Source organism: Cuculus canorus, chromosome 1, assembly GCF_017976375.1.
Source record: "Cuculus canorus isolate bCucCan1 chromosome 1, bCucCan1.pri, whole genome shotgun sequence".
In the NCBI taxonomy this organism is placed as follows: Eukaryota; Metazoa; Chordata; class Aves; order Cuculiformes; family Cuculidae; genus Cuculus; species Cuculus canorus.
In genome coordinates, this window is record NC_071401.1 from 147,358,784 (window position 1) to 147,371,394 (window position 12,611).

At 38.9% G+C, this 12,611-nt stretch overlaps 1 protein-coding gene across 2 annotated transcripts in view; it reads right to left on the reverse strand.

Moving 5' to 3' along the window:
• Positions 1–221: 221 nt before the first annotated feature.
• The window catches only part of TXNRD1 (thioredoxin reductase 1), a 39,272-nt gene continuing 26,882 nt past the window's right edge, over positions 222–12,611 (reverse strand). For both annotated transcript variants that reach the window (XM_054053231.1, XM_009561980.2), the window contains exons 11-15: positions 12,013–12,169; positions 8,980–9,087; positions 6,922–7,017; positions 4,124–4,258; positions 222–905 (exon numbers count right to left, since the gene is read on the reverse strand). In XM_054053231.1, the coding sequence (XP_053909206.1) occupies positions 843–905; positions 4,124–4,258; positions 6,922–7,017; positions 8,980–9,087; positions 12,013–12,169 (559 nt within the window). In that variant the 3' untranslated portion in view covers positions 222–842. The remainder of the gene's footprint in view (positions 906–4,123; positions 4,259–6,921; positions 7,018–8,979; positions 9,088–12,012; positions 12,170–12,611) is intronic.

Genomic DNA, 12,611 nt, shown 5'->3' on the forward strand with positions numbered 1-12,611 from the left:
TAATTCATTCCACATTGGAATTCCATCAGTTCCAAACTGGATTAATTATAATCGTGTAAGCTGCAAGATAAAGCTAAAATGATCACATCTGTGTAACACACACAGTTGTTATTATCAGGGAAAAAAATATCTACCTTTCTGTATATCAAGATCTTAATAACAGTATTTTCCTTTCTCATCAAGAACAACATTTTCACAAATAAATTTCTCCAGAATAAAAAGTCAAAATGGAGTCAGTTTGGAAGCCAAGAAATATAAAATTCTAGATGGTACCAAATTTTTCTACGCTATCTTCTTCCTCATGTTCAAACATGTAGATATGATTTCCCATCCGTAGGCCCGTGAGCTGGTAAAATGCATGCTCGTGAGGAGATCTTGCAATTGTGTTACAAGCTAATGCACAGGGGCACTATATACTTATCTGAACTTGTGGTAATTTTCTTGAGTTCAGAAGTTCTTTGTTCGGCTAAGAAACTAGAGAGAAACAAAACTAAAACAAAACAGTTATTGTCCAGCTGTGCTAGCAGTTCTTCCATCACTGCCCACCAGACAATGCAGGCTTCAGGCTATGATTTCATGAAAGCATTTCTTAAATGCCCCGCTAAGCAACAGCTCGATAGCCAATATTCCCATTGCATTGTTAATTGCCAGTCAATCACCGCGAGTGACCGATTCCCACAGTGCTCTTCTCCTTGGCATGAGGGAACGCGCTGGTTAAGATCCACACCTTTCTGCAGATGACCAAAGATTGCTTCTCCCCAAACCTTTCTTCCAAATTGCACAAGTCAGCCACTGCAATGAAAGTCAGTCTCTGGCAATAACAAGAATGGGGGTCTTTAACCTCAGCATCCAGAAAGAAGGGTATTTTCACCAGAACGCTTAGTCACGGACAGAGTGGTGAATATCTTAAAAAGAAGAAAAGAAGGCAGATTTTAGCATGGTTAGAAAGAATATTCTCTTCTAGAAGACCAACTTGGGCATAATGCTCAAACCCACAGTTATTTCTTAAAGTAACAAAATAATAGACCCCATACATTTAAAATCCTTGCTGCTAAATAGCACCCACACATACAAATACCCTTTGTTCTCTTCATTTACTTGATGGTCTTCCTTTTACAGTGGAAAGGAAAGTATTAAGGAAATCAAACGGCTTCCTATCACCTTTGTCTTAATGCTCCAAAGTTTTTACAGCAGGAATGAGCTCAGCAATAATAAACTCTGGTCTGTACATCTAATGAAGACATGTATTTATGGCTCAAGAATAACTTCTTTGTTTGGAAAGTAAAGTTAACTCAAAGCTATGGCATTTGGAGGGAATGTAAATTTTGCCGCTGTACCTTTCTAGATATTATAGAAATGTGGAACTGATTGCTGATGTAGGTATTATGTCTGGGATTTGTATCCTGCGGACAATAGCTATGAAACAGTAAATCTAGTTTGAATCTAGTCCAAGCTTTACTGCTTTCAAGTCACATTAAAGAAAACATTTTCAAGAATTACTGCAAAACTAAATTATATCAAAATTCAAGAAGAAAAATTCTACAAAACCTTGTTTAACGTTAGATCTTTACTATGCAAATAATTGCATAGTTTTGCATAGATATAATACAGAAAGGAAAAAAGGAAATCAAACCCACTTCTATCTAAATGGTTCAAAGTTGCAATAATTAGCTATCATCAAAGCTATCTCACAGGAAGAATAAACTTAGCACAGAATAAAATATATCCACATCTCAGTTATGCAAATAATACTGAAGTATCTAAAGATAATGGGGATCTGAAAGCCCTACAGTTCTCTAAGTATAAGCTTTGCTGCATTGAGGCTGCTAGCAGCTCTTCAGAGAACATCAATAAATGATATCTCTTCCCCTTTCTATAAGCACGTAAAGCATTATGCACAAATCAGGAAGACAAATGCATGTCTAACGTACATGGCAGAAGAACAGTAATATATTTGAACTATAGTGCACGGCTTGAGACGGGGTTTCTAACTCTTCAGTTCTGAAGATTCCATACAGGAATCTTTATTTATTATTATTTTGCTTCAAATCACAAAGATTTAAAAGCCTAAAATTTATCTGCTTTCTCCTTGTCCCAGTTGCAAGCTCTGGGTTTGCAAGCCAGTTCCAACAGCTATGGGAACCACACAACTCCCTAATTCCAGTAAGATAGGTGGGAGTCATTTGATAATTATTGGAAACATAAGGTTTTTGACAGAATTTGTTAGTTACTTGAGTGAAGACAAAACCTTAGATCCAAAGACCGGAAAGCCATCATTAGCTAACTCAAAGAATCATTCCGGCTTTCAGAAGAAACTTCATCACAAATGTCCAGCTACACAAGTCTGTATTTCTAGCAGTGCTGTACGGTCTAGGCTGAGAGGTAATTCTCTGTAAGGCTGAGGTCCTACCAATCTGTGCTTACGCTTATTTGTCTTTGCCTTGCAATAAATTCCATTCAGAGTTCAGGCCTTCTGCAGAATAAAATGCTGCTCAAATAAGAGAAGTGAAATCTGCCTCTAATTTGTAAGCAGTGAGAAATTGCATGTTCAGTCTTAGAGTCTTCTTCAAGTTGAGAAATACCATGTTTCACAGGAGACTCTCTGAGCAATGAATTAGCACTAATGCCAGTGAAGATGTCAAAATCTGACTCTGCAACACAGTCCCTTTGCTGCCTGGATCAGACTTCATTTTCCTTAGTTTTTACATGGATGTAAGATAAAAATAATACTGATATTATCCATAATTCTGTACATCCAGATACCTGCATTCCACAAAAATTCCAAACAATTTTTAAGCATTTTTTTTAATCAAAGAGTACCATCTTGCACTTTGATTTTTGTTTACTGCTGAAGAGATTAAATTAACTAACAGGCACAAAAAAAACACCTCCTTTTGAAGACTGGTACTAAAAATGATTGCTGTTCCCTGAAGCTTTTAAATAGTGTCTTTCTCCTGAGCCAATTTCTTCCTCCCCCACTCAAACAAACATGATTATCTGAAATTACCTCCCTAAATTATGTCTAATCATCATTCTATGCAGTTTCAATTTTAGCAGCTCAGATGTCCAGAATAAATTATGACTATCATCCTCTCTTCACACTGCATATGCTAATAACCTGCTTGAGTTCACAGGTTTGAATGCCTCACTCAGAGCTCCCCCTCCACAGAGCCGCTGGTAAGATAAGGACCGGCTACCCCTCTTCATGGGCTTCCAAGAACACCATCAGACGACAGTACAGAAAAAAACCCAACAGAATCTGTATTGCAGATGCTTTGAAGATGATTCGGTTTGCTAGCAGTCCATTCCATTAATGAAGTCCATATTATATTGCTTATCGCTTTGGAATCATAAAACAAGAGAAGCGGACTTCACTGCTGCAGATCACCATCCTGGTGCTCTCTAAATTAAACTTAGTAGCTAACACACGCAGGTAAAACCATAGATTCTGTAGAAAGACCTACAAGTTGATACACAGTTTTGCAGGGTTCCTCAGCTCATATAAGCAATCCTAATACTACTAAAATCACTGGAGCAATTCTGATTTACACCTGGGAGGATTGGTCCTCCTCCACAAGAGAAAATTAAGCTCTTTAATGAAGAGAAACAGCAAGACAAAACCAAGAGAAAATGGTTGCTTGGCCTCATGTGCTTCACTTGAAAACCGAAGTCCTAGGAATTAAAGAAGAGCTCTTTAAAAGGGTAGAATTTAATAGAAGTAACTGTCATGTATCTGGTCGCCTTCCATAGCAGCAGTTTATAAGCCTCTTTTAGCCAAAACTAAAAAAAATAGTTTTGGCAATCACTTAAGCAAAAGCAGTATTTGAAGCCTCATAAAAAGATCTTTGAGTGAGAGGAAAATTCTATACTTCCCAGTAGAGGGAGCAATGGATTAGGAAAGATCATAAACATTTCACAAATTAAGATTAAAAAAAAAATAATCCCAGACTAAATTTAAATGCTACAATTTCTAAATATTCAATACAGCTAATTTCCAGTCCTTCCCTCCCTCCTACACTCTCCCGAATTCTGACCTCTTTAGGAGAGCTCTGCTATTCAGATTTCCAACACTCATCCAGGAATGTTATGAAAGCTGAGATATAAGGTGACTTCATATACAAACCTCTGCACAGACGGGATGAATGCCTATGGTACTGTCCAGCTGTTCTTTTGTCAACCCACACTTCATAGCAGCTGCAAACCCTTGGGTGACTTCTCCAGCATTTGGACCAAGGACATGGAAACCAATGACTCTCTCCTAAATACCAAAGGTAATGAAATACAATCACAGTTACGTATTCAGTTCTTTTTAGATATCGTGTATGATTTTCTTACTCAGAGTATATAATTTCATCAGGTCACAAAACATACCACAAGTTAATGTAACTAGCATTAGCACCAACAGGTGGGAGATCATAGGTATAATTTCATTTTCTCTACTGTTTTAGAGACTAAATTAGGAACCTTTGTAGAAAAGATTCAACTATGAATTCAAGAATCAGCTTCCTCACAAAGTTTTGTGCAGGAGTCCTCTGTTCACATCCACAGCATACAAATTTAACATGCATCACAGTCTCTGCTCGATTATGGCATACGTCCAAATTGCAAATATGCATTTAAATGTTATTCAGGAAAGCTATTACACTCGTTCCATCAGACTGCTTGCCTACATAAAGACGAGCGCTTTCCACAAAGGTTCCCAACATCAAGCCTATGCTGGGTTCATACAACACGAGTATCTATTGAAGAAATTTCAGGTTGTTGGAATGGGTCCAGAGGAGAGCTACAAAGATGATCAAAGGGCTGGAGCACCTCCCATGCGAGGACAGGCTGAGAGAGTTGGGGTTGTTCAGCCTGGAGAAGAGAAGGCCACAGGGAGACCTTATAGCGACCTTCCAGTACCTGAAGGAGCTACAGGAAAGCTGGGGAGGGACTATTCACAAAGGCTTGTAGAGATACGATGAGGAGCAATGGGTATAAACTGGAGAGGGGCAGATTTAGACTACACATAAGGAGGAATTTCTTCACCATGAGAGTGGTGGGGCACTGGCACAGGCTGCCCAGAGAAGCTGTGGCTGCCCCATCCCTGGAGGTGTTCAAGGCCAGGTTTGATGGGGCCTTGGGCAGCCTGATCCAGTGGGAGGTGTCCCTGCCCATGGCAGGGGGTTGGAACTGGGTGATCTTTAAGGTCTCTTCCAACCCAAACTATTCTATGATTCTACCACAGTTGCTAACAGGGCCACAATCCAAAGTTCTGGCTAACCAGATGTGGCAAGAAATGTTTTGTAACTAAACTGACACCTACTCTTGTTGCAGAGTGTTTCCTTCCATTAAGAGAGAATTGGGAGAGGCTGGCAAAATGAACGGGAAGACATCCAGTTATGAGGATGATACCGTTACTCCACGTTTCTCACATCTATACTTCTGTTCAATTTGAAGTAACTCCAACTGCACATATATCCCCAGCAAACCCAGAACAAGCTGGACTGACTTCACCTGCTTTTTCTTACAGAAAATCTTGCTTCTCTCAGAAAAGCAAGTCTTCCTCAGCGAATGCCAACTGCTGTGGGCTTCAGTGGCTTTCAGGGGATTAACTGCATTTTGCTGAGCATTTGCCCAGTTGGGTATCAGAAGTTATCTGTTCCTCCTGCTAAATAACATATAAGGGAGTGTGGATACTGAGTATACCGAAAGGTTATTTTTCTTTCATTGTCTGAGGACTGAGATTTACCACAGGGTTTATTTAAGTAAGAAAAGGCAATTGCTAAAATGGAATTATACTTATTTTTCTTTAAAAATATGTACATACATAAAAATAAAACCATAGTAAAAAAAAAACTGGGGTAACTACAGTTTAAAATAGTTACTGAACAAATTTTTCATCCAGGCTTTCAGCTCTGCTTCTAGACATCTAAACGTGTTCCCCATTAGCAGGAAAAGAAATGGAAACAAATAAATGGAACTCTTTAAATCACCATTGAGCATCTTCATTTTCTTAAGTAACTTTGGATTAGGAACATAACCGTGGGTTCCAAAATAATTTCCACACTAGGACAAACTCCTCCAGAAAGAGGAGATGGGCAAAACTAGACAGGTTTTTTAAATTTTACAATATGGTGATTTAATGCTTAGAAAGACTACAGTAAGATAAATCTTTTACTGATGATAAAAGAAAACAGACAGAGTAGCTCCAAAATGTTATTAGGACTGATAACATCACGCCACTACACATCTTTCTAGCCTCTTATTTTTCATAAGAATTCATATTTTTAAAATCAACTCCATTTTTTTAAACAGATTATGATCATTCAGAAGAGGGCATACCAATCCTTTTTACCAACTAGTAATTATCCTTGTGCTTCGGCAGGTACTGTACATTTCCACAGCCAGGAAGTTTAAACCTGGTGCAAGGATAATCCTGGCATTATCACCCTAAATGAGATTTGTGCAGGCAAGATATCTTAATCCTGTTAGAACGAGCTCAAGAGTTTTACAGACACGTGGATTTGCAGAGGTTACAAGTTTTCATGGTTTCTGATTGACCTCAATTTCAGAGAGAAGAATCTCTGAGAAAAGAACGTTCCAGTTTGGGGAGGGGAGAACACGACAAACACATAAGACTTCTAATAATTCTTACATGTACTGATTTGTTCACTATTCAAAGTTAATGAACGCTCTTAAAGATCTCTACTAATTTTAGACTTATGAAGTATCATATACCAATAGCAATGACAGAATTTTCTACTTTACTGACAGCCATTTTTATATAAGTATTGTACTGCTATTAGCATTTACTAAATTTCAAAATGTAGAAAAAAATCGAATTAATTTGTTAAATATAACCTATTTATAGTTGTGGTATAAACGGTTCCCATAATGAACATATGGCTGCTGTTTTCCCTGAAGGAAAGTTGTACTTACATTATCTTGAATATTGCAAATTATCTTCGCATAGCATTTATTGTTGTCTCTGGATGGCACAGTCCATTCCAATGGCCAGAAGTGACTGTGGTACACCTGGAAATATAACACAGGGTAAAAAAAAAATAATAAACTTGTTTAATTTCACAGCAGAGAGCACAATCTTTCAAAACCTGCCAAATTATATTAAACTTGCCTCATCCACCTCCGAAGGTGGAGCTTTACTACTGACTGCAATTGCTTTTGCAAATCACACATTTAAAACTTTCAACAACTGTGATGCAGCACAAGGATGAATGGTTAACTAACTTCATTAGCAATCAGCCAAGCACAGAGAATTCGGAATACTTGAAATCAGAGTGAAACTCTTTCCCCTTGATGAACGCCAAAGAAGGAGACTCTACACAACAAGGACTAGCATCGTCCAATAATTAAAGCAAAATAAGCTGTAAGTGTATTACACTTACAGGATGCAGCTCACCGTGCCCTCATTAAAGTAGACAAATAAGCGGCCCTCACAAAAAGTTGTGTTGTCTCTGTGCCCAGCCAGGATGAAGGCAAAGATATTTCTCTGAGCAGAAAAAGGGAAGAAATAGCCTCAGAGTCTGGGTTTTGGAAAGATGAGGGTGTGCTTTTTGTATGCTCTCTTAGATTACATGTAAGAGCAATAAGGAAAGAACATTAAAAGAAAAAGAATAAACTGCAAACCACATTTTTCTGTCTGCCCCAGCCAGCATCACTGGACAAGTTTGTAACTGCAGCCAAGGTTGCTCACCCACCTGTACAGCACACTCAGAAAATGACAGGGTGTTTCAAGGCAGAGACCCAAACCTCTCAACAACTCCTAGTACAAGCTAACTTCAGTGATGAGCATTTGAAAGCAGCTTTTAATTGATCTCAGCTCAGTAAAAATATGTCCCTTCACAAACTAGGAGAGATGGCTCAGGTTTTTTTTTCATCTTAATGGGGTTACAAAGCATTTATAAGCATCGTTATCTGAAACTGAAATTTAACAGGTCTGAATGACAGATTCAAGTCAATAACCCCTCTGAAGCCCATAAAAGCCTATATAAAGACATTATAGAGAGGTCAGAATAAACAAAATTAGGACTCGGTCACAGTACAAATGCTTCTGGATGCAGACTTTTAAAATTTGCTTAGAAAACAGAAAGAGCATTTTCCATAAAGAGCTCCCTGTTACAGAAGTAACAGCCAGAATTTGACTCAGTAACAAAAAACTGATTGTGTATGTACAAACTTTGTGGGGAGAATAGAATTTAAATACCTGCCCTGTAATCAGGTTAACAGTACTTGACACACTGCCATTCTAAGTCCTATTTACTTCTTTTCTCGAGAATCCAAATAAAAAAAATATAACTGGCAAAGTTAAGAGGGAGACAATTTCTCAACTTATGAACCACCACTTATCTGATTATTTCCCCAAATAATGCCCCTCAGATGATCTTCATGGGACACAGAAGTTTAGTTTAATGTCAGACTCCCTCCCCTCATGCTTTCTGTTATGCAGTTTGTACAGTATTTTGTAAGAACGGCCTTGGGCACAAAGTGCTTACACATGTCTAATTTCGCTCTTGACTAGCAATCCCAGTGAACGAAAAGGGATCACTCACGTGAGTAAAACTAAGCACATACTTCGTTGCACAGTCAAAATAAACAGGAAAAATGAGCAAGGAATTTGCCACACTGTAGCTACAAAAAGCTCCAGTTTGAGATGAAAGCTGATATATTGCTTCCAACATAAAACCAGCTTGAATTCATGCTGAAGTATTTGCAGACACAAAGAAACCTTATTTTTTTAAACCAAATATTCCACCTTTGAGCCCTGTTTGCCAAAAATAGAACATATTCGCAACTACAGCTATTGGAGTTGGGGACTAATTTTGTAACAAGTCTATGAACTGCCAAGGAAGACAAAAATGAACCTAGTCACCTCCAGCCCTTACATCAGAACACAAAATGCTGTTTTCATTGTTTAATTTAATTGCTGTTTAATTACACATTGGGAACTTAAAATCCAGATGAAACTAAGGCATTTACCTCAATGTTTTCCTCTCCAAACTTCTCCACCGCAGCCTCTTCAGAATATCCACAGGCTCCGTACTCCAAAGGAGTGAATACAGTGGTTGGAACATTCACATAGTCACACTGTGTGGCATTCAAAACAAACAAAAAACCACACAACATCAGTAACAAAATCAGCATAATGGGTAAATATTCAGCAGTATGAAATTTAGAGAGAAAGAAAAGTCGGATTATTCACAATTCTGAAAGCTACTTTCTTTTTTAATAAAAAGAATTGTTTTAAATTAAACTACGGTTTTGGTGTTCTCCCTCTCAGAGGCATTAACTACAGCAAGAACAGAAAGACAAATTTAAAGCCACTCTAACATGAACGTGCATAGATTAAAAGGAAGAGGAAACTCATGGCACTGTTTTAAAACTGTATCAGATCAAAGGTCTGTACATTTTTAAAACAGATAAAACATAGACTGTTCAACTGCCTCTACAAAGCATGCTATTTTTAGCTGGCAATGCTGCAAAGACAAGATCACTACCAAAATCCATCATCATTTTTTATCAGTTGTGGTCAAGGCAATGCCAAAGTATCAAAGTCATGAACTACAGCCACTTGAGGGAACGGCTAGAAACTGGAGCTTATACTGTGTGCCTAATCACACACCAGGAGAGACCAACACTGACCCCTGACTTCACTGGAGCTTTACAGTGTTCTAGAGGCTCTCCTCTCTGGGCAACCGCTGGGTCTGACCACTCTCGCTGTAAACTACTTTTTTTCCTAGTGTTTAATTGGAATTTTCCTGTGCTTCCGTTTGAATCCATTGCTTCCTGTCCTTGCACTTTATATCGCTGAAAAGAGTCTGGCTTCATCATCTTTACTCTCTACCATCAGGTATTAGAATGCATTGATAGAAGAGCCCCCAAGGCATGTCTTCTGCAGGGTATAAAAATTCCCAGCTGTCTCTGCCTCTCCTCATATGCCAGATGCTCCAGTCCCTTATTTATAGTCACTACCCTTTGCTGAACTTGCCCTGTCCTTCTCATACTGGAGAGCCCAAAACTGGACACAAAATCCAAACCTGTCTCACCAGAGCTAAGTGGAGGGGAAAAGGTTACTTCCCTCTACCTGCTAGCAAATATACTGCCAGGATGCATTTGCAGGATGCAGCCCGGGATGTCACTGGCCTTTGCCATGAGGACACATGGCTGGCTCAAGGTCAAGTTGCCCACCAAATCCCCTAAGGCTTTCACTGCACAGCTGCTTTTCAGCTGGTAGGTCCCCTGACTGCACTGGTGCATGGAGTTACACCTCCCCAGCCCAGCACTCTGCACTTCTCCTTGATGAACTCCATGAGATTCCCATCAGCCCATTTCTCCAGCCTGATAAGGTCCTTCTGAGTGACAGCACAACCATTTGGTGTATCAGTCACTTCCCTCTAGTTTTGTATCATCTGCAGTCTTGCTGAAGGTGCACTGTCTCATCATCTACATCATTAATGAAGATGAACAGTACTGGATCAAGTATCCAACTCTGTGGCACACCATTAGTGACCAGCTCTCTTCGCAAAACTTGTCACAGCTCTTTAAGCCTAGTAGTTCAGTCAGTTTTCAGTCCACCTCACTGTCCACTGATCCAGCTTATACTTCATTTATTTGTCTATGAGAATGTTATGGGAAACAGTGTCAAAAACCTTTACTGCGGTTAAAGTAAACAGCATCCACTGCTCTCCCTATATCCACCAAACCTGCCAAGGCAGACCAGCAGGCCGGTCCGTTGTATTTAATTTCTGGTAATTTTAATTTCTACAGATTTCAGTTCTAATTAATTCCTTTGTGACTGGGGATCAACTAAGATGCTGCTTACCATTCTTTCCCTACCTACCCATAACACTTCATTATGTTTCATACAATCACCCTTGCCAGATTTGTAACAACTGCAAGGTAACACAGGATCCCATCTAAGCAGTTACTCATTTACTGGATTCACTGAAAGAGATGATGCTTTCTTTGGCAGCCTAAGGATTTTCATGCCTAGAGGGACAGTTATCTGGCATAAAATGTAAATTAAGACATATTCGTAGTATTGCAATAAGAAAAACATCCTGGCTTCAGCTATGGCTTTCTTCAGATTTACCTGGCCTATGTAATAACGTTATGCACATTGATTCAGGATTCTGTAAGTGCAATACCTGCCAACCTAAAACAAACATCTCAATCAAGCTCTAAATCTGACTGACAGCTGGACTTGACAGGAATACAGCAGGCTCTGAAAGAGAAAAACCTTTACGCTTATGCCCTATAGTTATGAACGTGAGACAAGTACCCATATTAGTGGTGCTTGGATATCATTCTTTAAAGGCACTCTCCCTTTCTCCTGTTTTAAAGATAAGGTGTAAATGAGTACCCACGTTACTCCTATTTGGACAAGCATAACTTGACTGAAACCTACAACAGACTGAAACCTGCAACAGCATGAAATGTAAACACTGAATTGATGAAATCAACATATCAGATATAAGCACATGCTGACTTATTGGTACCTCAGATCTTCCTTTGTGTCTGTATCCAATAATAAGCAGAACTATGTATTACATTGAAAACAACATACGAATGAGAGGCAAAAAAATTAGTTGAAAATGAAGAGCATCACAAACCTTTTTTTCACTCTATTTAGGGACTGTAGATAGATTTAGTAAACTGCTATGAATCAGAATTAAAGCTTTTAATGGGATAGGAATGGCTGCTGACTTTTAGGGAAGGTGGTAGAGTTAAAAACAAGTTAAATATCTCAGTTAATTTTATCATCATTGCACTCAGAGAGAAATGAAATATCTTAATATGAAAAAAAGAGACTACTGCGTAATCCATAAGGTATTAATTTCATCCTATGCAATTAGCAGAACATATCCACAGTAATATCTTGCAAGGAGGAAATTAAAGTGATCATCAAAGCTAATCCTTAAAAGCCTATGGAGTTTTCCATAAATGAGCAGACTTGCACTCTACACTTAAAGGTAGCGCAATAACAGTGTTTTGTGGCAATTCATTCCTTACCTTCCTGGTGGCCCCAGCGTAAAGCCTTTGAACTAACAACCTTCCTGCCTGGATTGCCACTGGTGTGAGTTCCAGTTTGTCCTGCAGTATATCTCCAATAGCATAGATATATGGTACGTTTGTTTGCTCCTCATCGTTGACAGGAATTTTTCCTGTCCTGCAATTTGAGTTAACAAGAAGAAAGATCTAAGTGTTCTGTTCTGAAGACTGGAGGTGTAAATAACTGTGCGGAAGTTAGGTCCTTTAGCTCTAAGAGAAAGACACGGTTTTGAAGCATGAGGGAAAGAATTCGCATTCACAATCTTACAATATCGGGCAAGAATGTAAAGTAGTGCAATTTAACTAAAACTACAGGAATTTACATACTGGATAAAGAGGTAGCCCATGAAGTTGTGCTTCATCTCCTGAATCAATTTACACTGAGGCATAAATCTTTTCCTCAAACAACCTCTACTACCAGCTGCGCTGTGTACTGCCAACTTTGAGGAATGGCAGAAAGAGACATTCACCCACTCAAGCTGTAGGACAAAAGAATTTCTCCACGACTGAAATTCCAGTCCAGTGGCTGAAGTAGTTTCTATAAATTCAGCCTTTAGGCT